General features: G+C 47.5%; 2 protein-coding genes across 3 annotated transcripts in view; both read right to left on the reverse strand.

Moving 5' to 3' along the window:
• LOC119433287 (forkhead box protein N2) lies at window positions 1-12255 on the reverse strand. 2 transcript variants are annotated; one of them, XM_049659005.1, is made up of 4 exons: window positions 12003-12255; window positions 3782-4087; window positions 2480-2732; window positions 1-1813 (listed from the first exon to the last, which is right to left on the reverse strand). In XM_049659005.1, exons 1-4 carry the CDS (start codon window positions 12253-12255, stop codon window positions 1498-1500), a joined length of 1128 nt encoding a protein of 375 aa, XP_049514962.1. In that variant the 3' UTR covers window positions 1-1497. The 2 variants fall into 2 exon arrangements, with proteins under 2 accessions (XP_049514962.1, XP_037556360.1); XM_037700432.2 differs by lacking the exon at window positions 12003-12255 and adding an exon at window positions 6825-7434.
• Window positions 9281-16948, reverse strand: part of LOC119433244 (transcription factor TFIIIB component B'' homolog) — a 19344-nt gene continuing 11676 nt past the window's right edge. The window contains exons 5-6 of the mRNA XM_037700389.2: window positions 15056-15110; window positions 9281-12772 (exon numbers count right to left, since the gene is read on the reverse strand). Coding sequence (XP_037556317.1) covers window positions 12309-12772; window positions 15056-15110 — 519 coding nt within the window. The 3' untranslated portion in view covers window positions 9281-12308. The remainder of the gene's footprint in view (window positions 12773-15055; window positions 15111-16948) is intronic.

Consider the following 16948-nt stretch of genomic DNA (forward strand, 5'->3'; position numbering starts at 1 on the left):
TGCACTAGTCAGTTGTGTTTGAATGTGACTGGCCCACACCACTCATACAGTCAAAACTGCTTTGTTACTAATGATGACATCTCGCAAATTTTTTTTATGAGTTGTTCCAGTCGAAATTCGTCGTGTTGCTGTATGGAATGCTTGTATAGCTGTGTGGCAAAACTTTGCACACTCGCAAGTGCAGTGCAGTTGAAGCTCAAGACAACGAATTATCAGATATAATGGAGTAAATATGTTTCTCGTCAATATCCGCATGTAATGAATGTATGGTTATTACAAATATTGGATAAACGAATGCACTTTCATGTTGGATGTAACCTCATTATAGTGAGGTTTCATTTACACATCCGACATGGTTACACAGATAGTGGGCAGCTACTGTCCACATGGGTAAAACTATACTCTCTACTGACTGGTTAGACTAATAACACTGAAAATAGGTCACAGGGAATCTTGCATCTAAAGTGCGGTCTTTCATTCTTTGCAAGGACACTGTGGCTTTCTTAGAAATGCTCAAGTTGCACTTACATACTTTGTGCAATGTTCTCACAGCAGTAGGCCCGCTGGCTCAAACCTGACTCTGCCGTAACTGTTTTGCTTTATAACTTGACTTCAAAAGTCAAATTTTGACTATTTGCAATGAACTTTGCTTCATACGAAAATTTTCAGGGCAATCGTGCTCGCGTGCACATAACACTTGCGAGTGACTGGCCAGTCATACCCTTCTTGACAGCATTCCTCAGTTGACCACTGAATCCAAGTGTGTATCGCAGCTACCAACAGGAACTTCTTTGAAAATGCCCATGTAGCCAGAGTATTACTATGCCCCCATTTTGCCTGTTCTACACCTCGTCAAATTCATTTTTGTTTGCTTTGGGTGCTTGCCTAGCAAATGGCAACACTGGAGAGCGACTATGTATATATATGTGCTTTTCGGAAACGCACATCACAACTTTGTCCATGTACGTCAACACTACCCTGCACCAGAAGGCGCCACCTGCAGAACCTCTTGTAACGCACAGAGTTGCAGCATCCTGGAGGCCACCTGTGAGGAAGTGCAAAATGCAGTCTTTTCGATTCTCCTGCCCCGACTACCGACCGTGCCACTTCTGCACGTTGCGTTTCTTTATAAGCTGGCGCACTACCTTGATTCACCAATGATGTAGTAGTCAGTCTCGTAGGGTAGTGTAGGTGATATGTGACAGCAGTGGTGGACAGATGTGCTTTGGCCGGGCAAGCTTGAACCGGAGAAGCTGAAACAACGCCCGCGCTTTAGTGCTCAGACTTATCACAACGGTGTCCCAGCACCTGTGGTGGTGGATCGTGCAGCCAGTGCGGGCAAGAATCGAAGATATTTGCACTCCGTTCAGAGCTGCTGTCGACTGCGGCTACCGCAGAGGAGACCGGGCCTTTGGCCCTAGTTCCGAGTGAGCACCTGTAGCGTGTGCGCAGTCCGTCTGACTAGGGGCACGATTCGGTCTGGACAGGCCCGGGTTGTCAGCCCTCCTCGTCGTTGTTGAGCGTGGAGTCACCGGGAGCAGTGAGTGCGGACAGAGACTGGCCGCGTTCGAGCAGTTCGAGGCGGTCGGGGTTGGCCATGCTTCTCCGAATGGCTGCCGGGTCCTTGCGACTCCACTTGAGAAGCTCGTCGTGCATCTTGGCGGCTCGGGCCGGGTTCAAAGTCCAGAGGCAGCCCTTGCGCTGCTGCGCCCCGGGCTTCTCGATCTTCTCGAAGCACTTGTTCAGGGACAGGTTGTGGCGCACCGAGTTCTTCCACCCGCTTGGTGCCGTCCGGAAGTACGGGAAGTTCTCCCTGCATTACGTGCCCACCACCCAGAAGGAACATTACGAAAGTCGTCACTATGCCAGTGCTCACCGATAGGTCGACAATCTTGGCACAGAGGAAGGGTCGATAAAGAGATAAGCACTGTACAACAGAAGTCTGACGACACAGATACTGACAGCAGCTAACGGACGACAATAGCAACTTTTACGATCCCACTCATTGGGCAGTTCCAAAATGTTGATGAAGCTAAAAAACAAATAGCCTGAGCTCATGCAGCTGACACATCCTACTAGCAATGACAGCCCAGATGTTTAACACTGGTGTATAACAGCGCTAAGCTGTGCTAGTGGCTTTAAATGTTTCTGGAGCATACGATCCGCAATAAGCCAGAGTTGGCACAAACCTCATGGTCACAACCTGGAATTCAGAGCTGCAGCCTGCATTGTATGCCCAAACGATGCACCATGCAGAAATTCAGCTTTTGTTTGTGGAACCCATTCCACAATGCTATTCATTCAAGTTTTATCTATCAGCAGCGTGTTTCGCAACTTTTTCTTCAGCTCCATATACCTCTAGAAACTTGGTGCTTGCAAAGTTTAAGCAGGCAAACGATACAGAAGTGATGCACCAGGAAGTGCTACAGACTGCCCTATAATGCAGGATGAGAAATGAGAGTCCTGCAGCGCCACTCACGTCATGAAGCTGTAGATTTCGTTGACAGGAAGGCTGCCTGTGCTGCTATTCCGCAATGCCATGGCGATGAGGCACGAGTACGAGTAGGCCGGCTTAGGGTAGGAACCAGGGGCCAGGGCATCGTCGGCTGCTGCCATATCTTGCAGCGACGTCACCATGCCCGCATCATCGTCCGGTGACGATGGGGACGACATAGGTTGCACATTCAGCTGGTCTAAGGACGTTGTGGACGACGTGGTCTGCATGGTGGGAGCTGTGGTGCCAGCGCACTTATTGAACAACTTCAAACAGAGAAGCTATCCGAAGGCATAACACTCGAATGTGTGCCCTCAACATACATACAGTACAATGAAGCAGCGCTTCAATAGAAGGTATAATAATAAAATCTTGAATATGTAAGGAACCCTGTGCAAGGCATTCAGCTTGGGGCATAGTGGCATTAGTGAATACAAAACGCTCAAACAAGAGCCAGTAAACCACGCGAGAACTTTGAGCAGGAAATTGGATCACTGACCAAGTCAAAACGAACTTGGTCAGTAACCCAATTTCCTGCTTAAGCATGCACTTACCTGACCCGACGGGATTCCATCAGACTCTGGACCAGACAAAGAGCTCGAAGCTTCGGAAGTTATCATACCCCAAGTGTACGCCAACGTCTACTAACAGCCAGCACTGGCCTCCCTGTAGTGCATCAGAACTCATATGCAAGCAGAATATTAACCTGACAGCTTTTTTTGTCAAGTTGATAGGCAATAGCTCAATGTCTTCGTAACAAAAATTATTACACAAAACACTGCCACCTACATGGACTACTGCCCTAGGACATAACAATGTGAAGACAGGTGAAATGTGAGCGAGGTGCTGAACAAACAGTGCAATGTTAACCAAGACTTCAAGGTGTTTTCCACCTGGTCCATTTCTTGCCATTCTCACGGAGAATTAAGAAACTTCTAGAGGGCTGGAGTAAGGTTTCACAGAGACACCGCTCCAGGCTATAGCAACGTGGCCAGATTATGCAAGCATTTCGCTTTCCGAACATTCGTTTGTACGCTTGTGATTCGTTGGCGCCGCACTTACACCTGCAGTCATCAGCGTGGTGAGGCAGGAGCGCTAATTGAGCATCATCTACATTGTGACGTAGGAGGCAACGCAAACATTTGCAAAGTAAGATGCTTGCACAATCTCACCCCTTTTGCTTATTCTTTGTACCGATGTAACAGCCTTTTTGACCCAACTCAAAATATTTTGGGCCCTCAAGTGTGAAGAGTTAACCGAGCGCAGCACCACGTGTCATCTCCCCACCTGTTGTGGCTGCGGTGGTGACGGCCGCAAGCGTGACGTTCAGCTGCAGCGTACCGGAGCCCGTAGAGGAACGGTGGTGTGACGGCAGGCCTGTCTGCGGGTCGACCAGCAGGCCCTCAAGGCCGTCCAGCTCGGAGATGAGCGAGATGCCTGTGGACCAGACCGAGGGCGGATCGAAGGGGTCGAGCGAGTCATCGACCATGCCGCAACGCAAGTCGCCTCCCGACGGCGACATCTCGGCACGCATGTCCGACTCGATCATCTCCTGTAGCTTGAACGCCTCCTCGTATAGCTCCATGACGGCAGCTGTGAATGAGAGATTAACCGTTATTAGTAGCTGGCAAATGCCAACCAATTCCGAAAAATTAGGGGGGTGGGTGGAGTAGCATGCATTTTAGTGGAAGCATTGTTAGGCTCAATCCTCGAGTTTCTTCGTATGGCAAGCTGGTTAGTATGACCTAATTCCAGTTGACTAAAGAAGTGCAAATCACTGCAAAAGTGTTAAGCGCAATGAAACAATAATTCAGGACATAGCTACCTGTACATATAATGTTGGCTCATAAGTATCCCTCAGAGGCAAACAATGCCTCTTCGTGGAATAGTGCGCGGTATTCAACCCTTTCTTTGACTTCTGGTATTTGGGCTACACCATTCTGGTGTGTACCACTGGATGCACCACTGGATTCTGACTGATGAAGTAGTGCCAGAGAGTGCCTCTCTGTCCTGTGCAATCAAAAAATTTAATCACAACATAAAACCTGCACATATGATGTGGGCTTGTAGGCACACAGACCTCACAGTAGAATAGTGCACACTATTCAATCGCTTCTTTGATCAAAAGGACTTTCTCGCTGGGCAAGTTGGTACGGTTTATTATACATCCTTTTTAATGGTGCGGAAAGTAGACATCATACAGAGAACACAACAATATGTGGTAAACAGCACCAACTTGCCCAGCCACATGTCCTTTTGAACTAGATTTCTCACACAGTGGGCCTGACATGTGTTTTATGTTCTCTGTGTGGAGTCTCTTTTTCATGCCATAAAGAAGAATGGCTTCTTTTATGTTCTTAAATTTGGGCTAACCATTCCTAAACATAATGGGTGTGTGTGCAGCAATGCCATGGGGGCATAGAAAGCGTAAATATAAATATCTAGCCATACACCTCTCGTGACCATTCTTCTCTCAACAAGCATCATACATTGCCCGAGTCTACATCACATCTCTGTGTCGTCTTGCGCATTTCATTCGACCTACTCGGTGTTTGCATGTCTACCTAATCTGTGAAAGGTGAACAGCAAGAGCACAAATATCGCACGAGGTATAGTCACGTGCCGTGTGGCACAACACCGTGAAATTTTTTTGACAAGAAATCTGTGGTACAATAAATCGGTCATCGTGCCCTCATCTTCACCGTCGCCTTGGTGCTGTTGCAACACACAAAATTTCACACCTTACACAAACATGGTCGTCCATATAGTAACCTGCAGAGAAGCCCAAGCGACACTCGATAACCAGCTACCTGCAAAATGCTTCGTACAACATCCGATTCTCAGAGTGTGTGGCACCTACATCTTTTTTAAAAAGATTTTCCTGAGTGGGCATCTTGTTTGGGATACATGCACACCATAACGATGATTTACATTTAGACTTGGCAAACTAAGAAACTGACAAGTAACACAGTTTTTTTTTAGACCACAGTGACATTTTCAGGGACTTTGCTGTCGCCGATTTTGCCAGCCGCAGGAACTTTTCTGAATAAACTTGCTCGAATGGTGTCCTTTCACCGTCGGCAGACTTCCAAGGGCATGGTCGGGGACCAGTGAGCTAAACGTTTTAGCGAACAAAGAATTTTTTGTAAAAATTGACGCTACACTCGAAAAATCAAAAAGTTGGCAGGCATGGTTATGCAGTCTGCAGGATTAGGGGTGGTTAAGGACAGCGTGCTTTCGCGGGAGTTTAAAAAAGTGAGATTTAGCTGTGATCCGCCGCCACGGCAGTTAAGCGAGAACTGCACAGATGATGAGCCAAAAGTGGCAATACGATCTGCGTCGCGGAAGTGAAAAGCAAAGGGCACACAAGGAGATAAAAAAAGATACCAAGACGAGCGTTATCTAGCGCTAAAGACAAGATAGCCCCTGTCTCGTCTGTTCCTGTTCGCCTTCTCCAGTTGTGCCCTTCGTTCTGACCCACACGGTACTAAGTAACCAGACATTCGACCCTATCCACTGTCACGAAGAGATAAGAGGTCGCCGAGCACATTCTACATACCAGACCCGTAGCTACATCGTCAGTTTTAAAGCGTATACGAAGCTAAAAGCTTTACTTCATTTTCGACAACAATGCCCTATGTCCAACGATTATTCCTCGCGCACGTCCCTTCGCCAATCGCGCGCGGAGCGGTTTTTGAAGTTCACACAACGAATTCAAATTATGCGCCAAGCGCGCGCGCCGTCAGGAATCGGATAGCAAATGACACAAGCGCTGCTTAACGACAACCCTTTCCGCAAGCATGTGCGCCAAGAACCGACTTCTCAGCAAATCTACAGGAACCGTTAAACAGAGGGACAAACAACTCGAGCGCAAGCTTGTTCCCGCCTGCGATGCCATCGCGAGTCAGTTTATATCGTGCTGTTGCTGTTCTAAATGCAGAGTAAAGATGCGACAGACGCTGCTACGTTTCAAAGCGCGTAATCATAAGACAAGACGGCATCGCCAATCTGAAAGCGGGTCGACAAGCGATTATTTCAAACCCGGCGCCTCCTCTTGACAACCGCGCGACAGGGGCTTCTCCGAAATGTCCGTTCGCTAACCGCGCACCGTACCGATTCGCTCGGCGCCTGCAGCTTACACCCACAACACGAAATTTCCTTTATCGAAAAAATGTTTTTGGCTTTTCGAAACACCACCGAAAATTCAGCCTCGCCGCTGCGAGAGAGGTTAGTCGGCGCAACGGACGTTCCCGTAGCTCTGACGCCCCGGAAGGGGCTTTGTTTCGGAGGCAGCGCGCGAGAACAGCGGCGCTCGCGCTGAACGACTCACCTTACTTGTTGCGTGTTTCGACGCAAACGGTGTGCCCAAGACGTTGACAAACGCTCACATTGGTTCCAACGATTGTTTTTCCCCGGGGCAACGCGATGCAAAGGCAAAATCTACGGCCGCACGCAAGCTCGCTGCAAATTTTCGTTGCACGGGCCCAGGACAAAGAGGAACCGAATTTGAAAACGGCGACCCGCGATTGGCCCGCTTCGGTCACGTGGTACGCGGAGGCCCCGCGCTTATTGGCCGGAGTATCCATCGCGGCAGAAGGTGTGGCGAAAAGCACATGGAGTTGTATTTGTGGTGCGAGGAGGAACGGTAGGCAAGTTGGCGCACCGAAACAAAAGGCAAAAAAAGAAAAACAGAGAGTAGAAAACAGCATAGACCGTAGAACGGTCAGCTGAGCGCTCCATTTGTTGGTTTGTTACGTGCGTGGTCGAGGGTGCGTTCAGCTGCGGCTTCCTCTCGCCCGCGCCGTGTGTCCGGCTCCGTCTCGTAGCTGGCAGCTGTTGAAAAGTAACAGCGCTCATATGCGTTTAAGCAGCGTCAACTTTCCCCCATTTTGCAAGCGGGTTTCGTCATAGCTAATCAAGGTTTCACTCGTGCAGCTATTTATGCATCATAAGGTGGACTCTACTAATGTTTCCATCGTAAATCGCGCGAGCACAAGCGCTGGTGCATGCCATTCTGTGTTGACACAAGCACAGCAACCAGCAGTTGATATGCAAATGGTGCATCGTCGGGACGCGGATTGAAAATTAAAATTCTACGGTTTCAAGCCTAAGAACAACGATCTGATTATGAGGCCGGCCGTGGTGTGGGACACCGGAATGACCACCGGGCGTTCTAAACGTGCACCTAAATGGTAATCACGCGAGCAGTTCTTTCATTTCGCCCCCATCGAAATGCGGCCGGGTCTCGGTTAAACAACCGTCGAACATGCCAGACCAAGATTCACACAATTCGTTTCAGAGCATTAAAATATAATTCAGCTTGTGTGGTATGGGTACGAAATAATCATTGAAGAAAAAAGAAAAGCGAAGGTGCCTAATGAATAAAAATTCCAGATACAGTTCTTAATAGATAAGGTTTGAAATTTACTGGTTTCAATGGGAAATTTTAAGAATATTCGCATCTAGTGAGCTTCTCAGCTGAGGCTAGGACGAGGGTCTCCAGGCTCTCCCAGAACTGGGAAATTCCCCGACAGTTCCAGCACTTTCAGTCCAATATCAAATTCGGCAGCTGCCACAGCCCAATTCTACTATGCCCTTTCCCACACTTAAGGTGCTCGAGATTGCAGCACAGCCAATTCCAGCCATGTCTAGCTTGCGACGCCAGATGGCCTAGTTCCTTTTTTCCAACACTTGCGGAAAAGGTAAGAAAGTTGTTGGACAAGTGGTGACGACATGACAAAGAGCACGCTGGCACAGGTGTCGGAGACTTCCCCGACTCTGTTAGCCTCCCCACGCTCCCTTGCAACACCTTCTGTTGTGCTGTCACCAGTGACAGATGAGCCTCACACAGTAACAATGTAGGCAGACTGTACACTCTGGAAGGTGTTGCACCAGCGCGGATGTGTCATCGAGACAACAATGGTGCTTCAATTAAAAAAAAAAACTTCTTCTATGTAATGCTTGCTACAAGCAGCAACCTGGGTCGTGATTTGGAGCGATGCCTTTTCTGTTTCTATTCCTTTTTGTGCACTTCATCAGTTATAATCCACCGTGAACGGTGGATGATAACGGTGGCATAGAATCGAGCGAAAGTAATCGCTACAAAATCACGGCCCTGTGTGCAACATCTTGCGCACAGCAAACAGGATTTGCTACACGTTCCTACAATAAAAAGAAATTAACTGCTTACAGTGAATTCTCGAGGGAATGAAGCAAGCCATGCACTACCAGTCAGAAATTAATGGAACAAAGTGCTAATACAATGCATTGAAATCCTGTTACGATTCCTGACAGTGCGTAGCTTTAGTAGCTTATAACATTAACTGGCAAGTTTTCTGACCACTTAAAATTTACAGAAAACAAGCTTACTGCCTCACAACACATCTACGAGCATGAATACCAGAGTACCAACACAAGTACCAGCTTGCACTTTCGCATGAACCTGCTGCGAGAAATTGCCTCAGCCAATGTCAAAGCACATGAAAACTGAAACGAAACATTTTAAAATTTGCAACGATTTTGTCCTGTGGCGAGAAATTGAGCTTTGTACCCACATGTTGTATATCTTGTAAACTAATCAGTGCAAATCTATGCAGAAATTGCCAAGGCAGGCACAGATATTACAGTGCACTTGTGTTCCACCTGCAGGTTCTGGGCAACCTGATTTCATAGGTGGAATCAATGTTTCACACCTCAGCAACTGCTCCCTCAGGATAACAGAAACTAATCTTCAAGGCCCACGGCATTTGCATGCTGCAAACGTCAGAAAATGTTTCGAACATCACCTATTTGGAGAATGGTTTATTTGAGCTTTCCACAGGAATCGTGCAAATCCATTTCTACTTCTTTTAGCAAGTGCACAGCATCAAGCAAGACACCATAACCAAACAACACTTTTGTTAAACAGACATTACCAGTTACAGCTTCAGTTCAGGAAAGCCCCTTGCATGAGCAGGAAAAATTTCACGCAGCGGACTTATCAGTCGGACCAGAAACAGTCCAAAGTATAAAGTGAAAGACCAGTACAGGTCTTTCACTTTATATCTGAGGATGAGAAGCACAAACAACAGGCCTACCACCTTCTGAACCCTTCAACCAGAATGTCCTGTCTATTGCAAAATTTTCCCTAGTGGCTGGACTAGACATAAGCCATGTGATATCACTGTGCTCACTGAACCTGCTTGTTCAGTGTACAGCCTCAGAGAAGGCCAAGCTTCTCCGCACTCTCAGATTAGCACAGTAATGGCAGTGAAAGCATTAACAGGCTGTGTCCTACTGGGTTACAAGCACTTTGGGCCGGGAACATTGGAAGCAAAGGACCTGTATTGGCAAAACTTTTCTTATTTACAGTAAACTTGTTTCCGCACTGACAGACAAAAGACGGGGGCACAGAAAACACAAAGCGCCTTGTTTGTCCGTGTCTGTCAACGCTAAGAACAAGTTCACCATGAGTAACCCAAATCACCACACCGACTTAATTTTCTCGTTTAATTGGTCATCCTCGCAACATTCATATCACCATACCGATTAGTATCGCGACTGGCAGCCACCTAAACATCGGCTGAAGTTACGCAAAGAAAATTTAACGAGCACAGGTCCAGAATATCAAAAGCAAAGAGATATAGCTCAGTGCGCGACCAAAGCTAACTACGAACTATGTAGTGAATTGCTTATCGTAGCTCTGGCATTTCAAAGCTCTCAATAAAGACTGAGATCAATGGAGGTCTGAAACAGCCAAAGAATGCAGCCACAAGGCCCACTACATGGTTCAGTCTGCCTTGGTAGCAAGAGGAGTACACCTTTGACTTCTGATAATGTACCATCGATATGAAGAAAAGATCAGTGCAAGGGACTGAGGGTCAGAGTTATAACATCACAGCACATGGCATTGCAGATCACGGACACACCAACAGACAGAGTGCAGGTCCATTCCCACTCTTCAGCCACAGGGGTGATTCAGTGGACAGCTCTCGTGCACAAGTGATTCTTTCCTTTGATAAGTGGCCAGCTTCCAGTGAAATGACAATGACCTCCCGAGATAGCTTAAGACCGATGAGCGGGAACAGCCCAGCCGTTTCACTATCAGTAAGCCAAGTGGTGCGCAATGCAACACAGCTGCACTTGTGCCATCTTTTTTTCTGGACGATCAACCTGCCATCCGTATTTGGTGCTTCGTCGACTGGAACACAAGACGATTCTTTGTTTTGAGGCTCAACAGGGCGCCATCCAGAAAGCACAGGTCGGCAACCACCTCCACCTATCAAAGCCAGCTGGTACACAAGTCTGAGTGCAAAAACAGTCGCGCGAAGGTTGCCGCGGGTACCCAACACGCAGCTGTGTTACAAGCGTCTTTAATGTAACAAGAGGCCGGTAAACTGTCGATACCCGTGTGTACACCTTGACATGCGACTGTTTTTGACCAATCGACGACTCTACAGGTGAGGCAGCTAACAATACATACACATGTCATGTTACGAAAATGTCAACTGCAACGCCTTTCCCATCAACTTGCCATTTCTGCAGTACAAGCATTTAGCTCAGCCACTACCATGAAACAGTGCTCGTTAAAACCATACATTCTGTGCAGTAAACACACAAAATGTTTCTAAACCATCTGTCAGAGTACAATCGCAGTGCAGTGGTCGATAGACATTTCCCCTTTTAGGGCAACCCTACTTGCACTTGGCCTAAATGACCAGTGCTGGACCTTCCAGAATAAATATCGTATTCGTATGGGAAGGGTAAATGCTTTCACCCAGCACATGATCTCTACAGGAACTAAATTCATACAAAAGTTTCTACTACAACAAGAAACCGAAAAATGCCAACAGCACGCTTATATAAAGCACAATTAGGCCTGTTCATTCACGTCAACACGTTTAGGAAAGATGTTCATATATAAAGAGAAGTCTCGTAAGTTTCCTGAGAGCACATGGAACGTAAGTGCAGCCTCAAGTGCAAGAGCACTTAAAATAAAATACGGCGTCTTCAGCAGACGGCTGACACGTTAGGCTGAGAGGCTCAGCAATAAATAATAGCAACGCTTGACTGTCACATATATAAAAGTAATATTGCCATGTGACCTCTGTGCAGATTTCATGCCAAATGGCGGCTATTTGAAAGATGTAAGAGTGGCTTTGGTTGGTTAGCTTCTGTTTCGGGAAGCACAAAATGAGTCCCATTCATTGCAGGCTCTCTCGTCAGTGAAGCAGACGACGTTTTCATGCACACTCCTTCTGCACTCGTCAAGGTGCTTTGCTTGGTCACATGATCGTAAGCAACACCAGTGTTACGAGAACATGCTGCGAGATGCTAGTGAAACGACACTAACAAGCCTGACAAGATGGTTCTAGCCAGCTAGGACTGTCACACAAAATGTGCAAAGGCAACAGTGTGGAAAGATTGCACTGGCATTGCCGAGCCGCACCTCGCTTAACCTTCGCTACGGCACATCATTCGGACAGCGTAGGAATTGCCAAAGCATGAGGCGAGCGGAGGACGAGCATACCTCTAGGTGCCTCGGCTCTCCGTTGGCCCAGCGGGCCACAGCAGCAAAGCTGGGCCCACGATGACAGTACTGCGCATCCGAGTGCATGCGCACAAAAGTTCACCTCCCACGCCAAGCGTGAGCAAAGGTACACGTCCGAACACGGGTACTGTGCATGCGCTGGGTTCGTGTTCACGTACGAACACAAAACGTTCGCAACAACATGTAGCATGTTCGAGAGTGCACCAAAACACACCAGGTCCCGTGGGCGCATAGGTACACACAAGCACACACACACGCACACATCCACCGAAGCAACAAACACTACTAGGAAGCCGCGGAGGGTGGGGCTGTCGCAACGCGCTGCAGGGGCGGACTGCTGAGGCGTGCAGCCAGTTCGCTGCTCGCACCGCCCTGCGGCGGTGCCACCACGAACACGTGCACCACCTGCTCCTGTGTCCGGCTGGCGTAGAACACCAGCTGCCCAGCCTGCAACCTTAGCGGCGGCGCCGACCCGCCCGCTGCACTTCCCGGCACTCTCACTGCAGACTCGGTCGCCCCTGTTGCGTGCCCCGTCGTCTCGTCCACGGTCTTTGCTGGTTCCGGCTCGTCCTGGATGATGATCTCCTCGTGCACCACCTCCTCTTCGACCACTTCCTCTTGGACGCCGACGTCGTCTGTGGGTGGGGCCTTGCGCTTGCGGCCCCTCCCACGCTTGGGCACGGGCTCCGGTTCGTCGGGTTCGTCGGTCTCTTCCTCCAGGCCCTCGGGGTCGAACTGGGTGGGGTCGTCTGCAAACGATGATGGACAGTGGATGATAAATAACCTGCCACCACTAACGACTAATTAGATTTCACATTTCAGACACACTCGTGCTGCGAGACACTGCACCTGGAGCATTGCAAAAAATCTCGGCTGTGAAAAGAGCTTTAAAAAGACGCATCTGACATTACGTGACGCACAGGCATGCTATAAAAACAATATATAATTAGTGGGGCTAAACACCACAAAGGTGTGCTCTCGAATAAATGAAGATGTTCTGTTGATTTCTTTCACCACGTACAGTCGAACTTCGTTATAACAAAGTTGCATACAACACAAAAATGCCTTCTTTATGGACAATATTTGCTATAGGCATATATCTGTTGCATGCTGATATCAGCAAGGAAACTTTTAGATTTAGTACTTTGTTATATCTGCATTCATTAAATCAAGGTTCAACTGCTGCGTTATCATCACCAGCTAAACCTACTGTTCTGATCTGCCCCGCTTTGACCACGACTGCCTATGGGTTCTAAATAACGAATGCGACAGCCACTGTCCCTACAACTGAAGACCAAGCCCCTAACTTTTGCATTTGCTCATCTGCTGCAAGAACATTGCTTTTGTGCATTAGCAGCAGTAGAAGCAGTATAGATGATTTTGTTTTCATTTTAAGCTGAATGGGAAAGGAGAGCAGCCACTGCTCTGCTTCGGTCTCAGCTTCCCGCACGACACTTTTATGGGACACGACATTACAGCAGCTAGTGATGCATCAAACCTTCGCCTTTGGCTCGGGTTTGTACGAAACGCAGCCTATGGAAGTGATAAATTTTGTTCGAAATAACGGAAGTTTTTCTCTAATCAAATACATAGTACTTTGCCGGGACCAACAGAGCAGTTCGAATTATCCATCTCGCGACCAATGTCTGGAAGTGCTGGTAGTGTACACAGGCTATTCGTGAAAACTAGGGGTGGGGGGGGTGAGTGGGAATGTGCATCGTTATTTTGTTGTGATTTATGTTCTTGATTCCATTTTACATGATTTTATTTTAACAGCAATGCTTAAACCAAAATACATATTTGAAAAAGAAAAACAAAAAAACTTTAGTTGTATTCACCAATAAAAGCAGAAAATATGCATTTATACAATAAATACCGAAAACGCTGAATCGTATATATACAGTATAGACCACTAACGTAACCGCTTATTGTGCAGGACCGGATATAATACGGTCTTTTCAGACTCCCGTTAATTTTCCCCATAGCACTCTATGCATACACGTATCGCTTATAGCTTACGAAATACCAGTTACAGTGCGGCTGCCTGGAAGTTCGGCAGTCAACCTAGACGGCAAACGCTCCCCTCAAGCCACAAATACCGTATTTACTCGAATCTAACGCGCACTTTTTTTCCCGATAAAACAGGTCCAAAAACTGCGTGCGCGTTAGAATCGAGTACGACCCTAAATCTGCGTTACCATGTAGCCGTCGGCATTTCAAAATGGCCACCTTGCACGCGCGGCGAGCCTAGCTACTCTCGAGCCTAGCTACCGTAGCTTCCTCCATGTGCTGCAGTACACGTGCTTAGGCAATAGTCTACCGTCTGTCTTCACGTTCTCTGCGTCTGCTCTATCAGCATGAAGTACCGAGTTCATCATGATGCCGCATTTAAAAGGAAAGTGATCATGTGTGTGGAGACGGACGGAAATCGGGCCGCATCACGGGCGTTCGGGACTGGCGCAAACAGAAGGAGAGGATTTTCGCCAGCAAAGCAATGCGGAACGGTTTCAGTGGACCGAAGCCGGACGCAATCTGCGACGATCCACTTCGGCGATACGATCGCCTTGGCCCTACCTTGAAAGCCATCTGCGACGGGGAAAGTCCGCCGCGCGCCGTGTTTTCGCCGCTTATAGGTCGCGTTGAAGCGAGAGGAATGTTAGCACGAAGGTCGATTGGCTCGCCGTGCTTAGTCACTCGAGCGTTTTGACAGTTCGTTTCCGTGGTCAACGAGCGAGACGTGCTCATGTTTGCTTGTGCGCGCGTGACACCGTGCTTGTTAATTTATTTAGTAAGCGAATACGGAACCTAGAGCACGGTGACAGCGACGGCAGAAATGCGCTTCGAGTGTCCATTACCGCAATAAAATAGTTGTTTTGGTTATAGTGCGGTACCGCTTATAGTGTGGATATTCGCGACTCCGGCGACCTACGTTATAAGCGGTCTACACTGTTGATGATGGTCAACTTAATGGCAGTGCCTTGAGGAGAGGCTTAAAGACAAAGCCTTGTGTGGACTGTAGCAGCTTCACTTACTGATGGTGCGGTCCACGAGCTCCCGGTTGCGGCGTTCCTCACGCTTGAACTTGTTCTGCAAGAAAGACAGAAGGTGAAATGTTTTTAAACAACACAACACAGACAAAAACAGCAACAACGAATGGGGGAAAAATATATATATATATATATATACATACATACATACATACATACATACATACATACATACATACATACATACATACATACATACATACCGGGTGTCCCAGTTAACTTGGACCAAGATTTAAAAAAAGACCATGAGCTCTAGAGAAATCGTACCGAATGCATACCGACTTCATAAAATAATGAAAATTAATATGGATGAAAAAACAACTGGCTGCAAGTGGGGACTGAACCCACGTCTTCGCATTACGCGTGCGAGAAAGTTGTTTTTCATCCATTTTCATTAATTTATAATTTCTTTAATTCAATCAGTAAGTACAAGTAATTTCCCCTATGTTGTCCTAGGTGTCATTGTTGGCTTCTTAGATATATATATATATATATATATTAGTATATGCAGATCCAACACAACATGTTAGAATCTATGTGAAGAGAGGCTCTCATGAAGTGGTTAAATAAATGCTATGCAACTAAATTTGCTGCGTACAAGTGTCTTTGTTTTCAGCCTGTGCAACATCTAACGTCATTGAAATTTCATGTTAACGCACCGTACAGGTCACAACTTTAGTTTCGCACAGTATTTATGTTTGAATGCTACACCATTCATAACCAATGCCAAAATGCATGCAAGCACCAGTTCATGCAGATGCACACATCGACATCACAAGGATGAACGCAATGTTTGATATTTGCTAAGGGAAGAGTAGGGAGGAGATGCCTGGGCACAATGTAATGTTTGCAAAATAATGATGCGTTATAACAGGGTCTTTCAACACTTTTCTTCTGCTCGTGAAACTCCCGCATAACACTATGGGAGCAATTCACATGACGCCTGCAGTGGATGCACCCCCAGCGCTGATGCAGATAGAAAGGTATTGGAATGGACGCCACACGAACACCATAGGTATTCTCTGCACATGCAGACTACAGTAGGACCTCGCTGATACGTTCCCGCTTAATACGATTTCCCGGCTCCTACGTTCGCAATCGCGAAAAATAAACGTAACCCCATAGAGGAATGTGTTAATACGCTCCGGTTAATACATTCCCGGAAAATACGATTATTCGGCAGCAGCGTTCAGCATTGCGGCAAATTTGCAGTCGTATGATACGTTCTGCAGCGAAAAATTATCATTCAGGTATGCAAAAAGGCCGCTCTCAAGTGCTTGTGAAGCGCTAAGTGGCAGACAGCTGCCGCGCTGCTTCCCTGCAGGCTTCCCCTAAGTTTCGTTTTCTGCTATTGAAGCGAGCGTTGGCCGGCGAGGGCAGTTTCGTTGGCCGGACTGGGCCTCCGCGTTGCTTCCCTCTGCGCCGCAGCCGCTGCGTTGGCATGAGACGTCGGCGCGTACACGCGTGTTCCGGCGCAACGCTGAAACGGCGACGTTACCGTTTGAGAGACGAAATTTTCGCCGCGGTATTTGTTTCTTCCTTTTTTATTTCTCCGCGTGACGTTGAGGGGTCTCTCCTAAGCTTTTGCTTTATGGCGGTGTCGGAGCATTGCCAGTCGGAGGCGCCTCCACGTGATTTGGCGTGCTGCTGAGAGCATTGTCGGTGCGCGGTTATGTTCGAATTAACCGCCGCAAATGCTTTTGCATTCGAATTGCCAAGCGTTCTCGCCCATTGGAATACACATAACTTTGACAGGACCACAGCGTCAGTTCGAATTAACGAGATTCGACTGTAACTATGTTTTGCAAGAAATAAATGTTTTCTGCCTTTGCACCACAATATGGGCTTGTCAGCTTCAATTTTTACTAGATTCGGATT

Source organism: Dermacentor silvarum, chromosome 11 (genome assembly GCF_013339745.2).
Source record: "Dermacentor silvarum isolate Dsil-2018 chromosome 11, BIME_Dsil_1.4, whole genome shotgun sequence".
Lineage (NCBI taxonomy): Eukaryota > Metazoa > Arthropoda > Arachnida > Ixodida > Ixodidae > Dermacentor > Dermacentor silvarum.

Bases quoted from the DNA above. Each gene is read 5' to 3' on its own strand.
- LOC119433287 (XM_049659005.1), bottom strand. From the start codon at position 12,255: ATGCGCCCACGGGACCTGGTGTGTTTTGGTGCACTCTCGAACATGCTA. The intron at 4,088-12,002 runs GTATGCTCGTCC...TCTCATTCACAG, and splicing joins GAGAGCCGAGGCACCTAGAG to CTGCCGTCATGGAGCTATAC. The intron at 1,814-2,479 runs GTGAGTGGCGCT...CACGTAATGCAG, and splicing joins GAAATCTACAGCTTCATGAC to GGAGAACTTCCCGTACTTCC.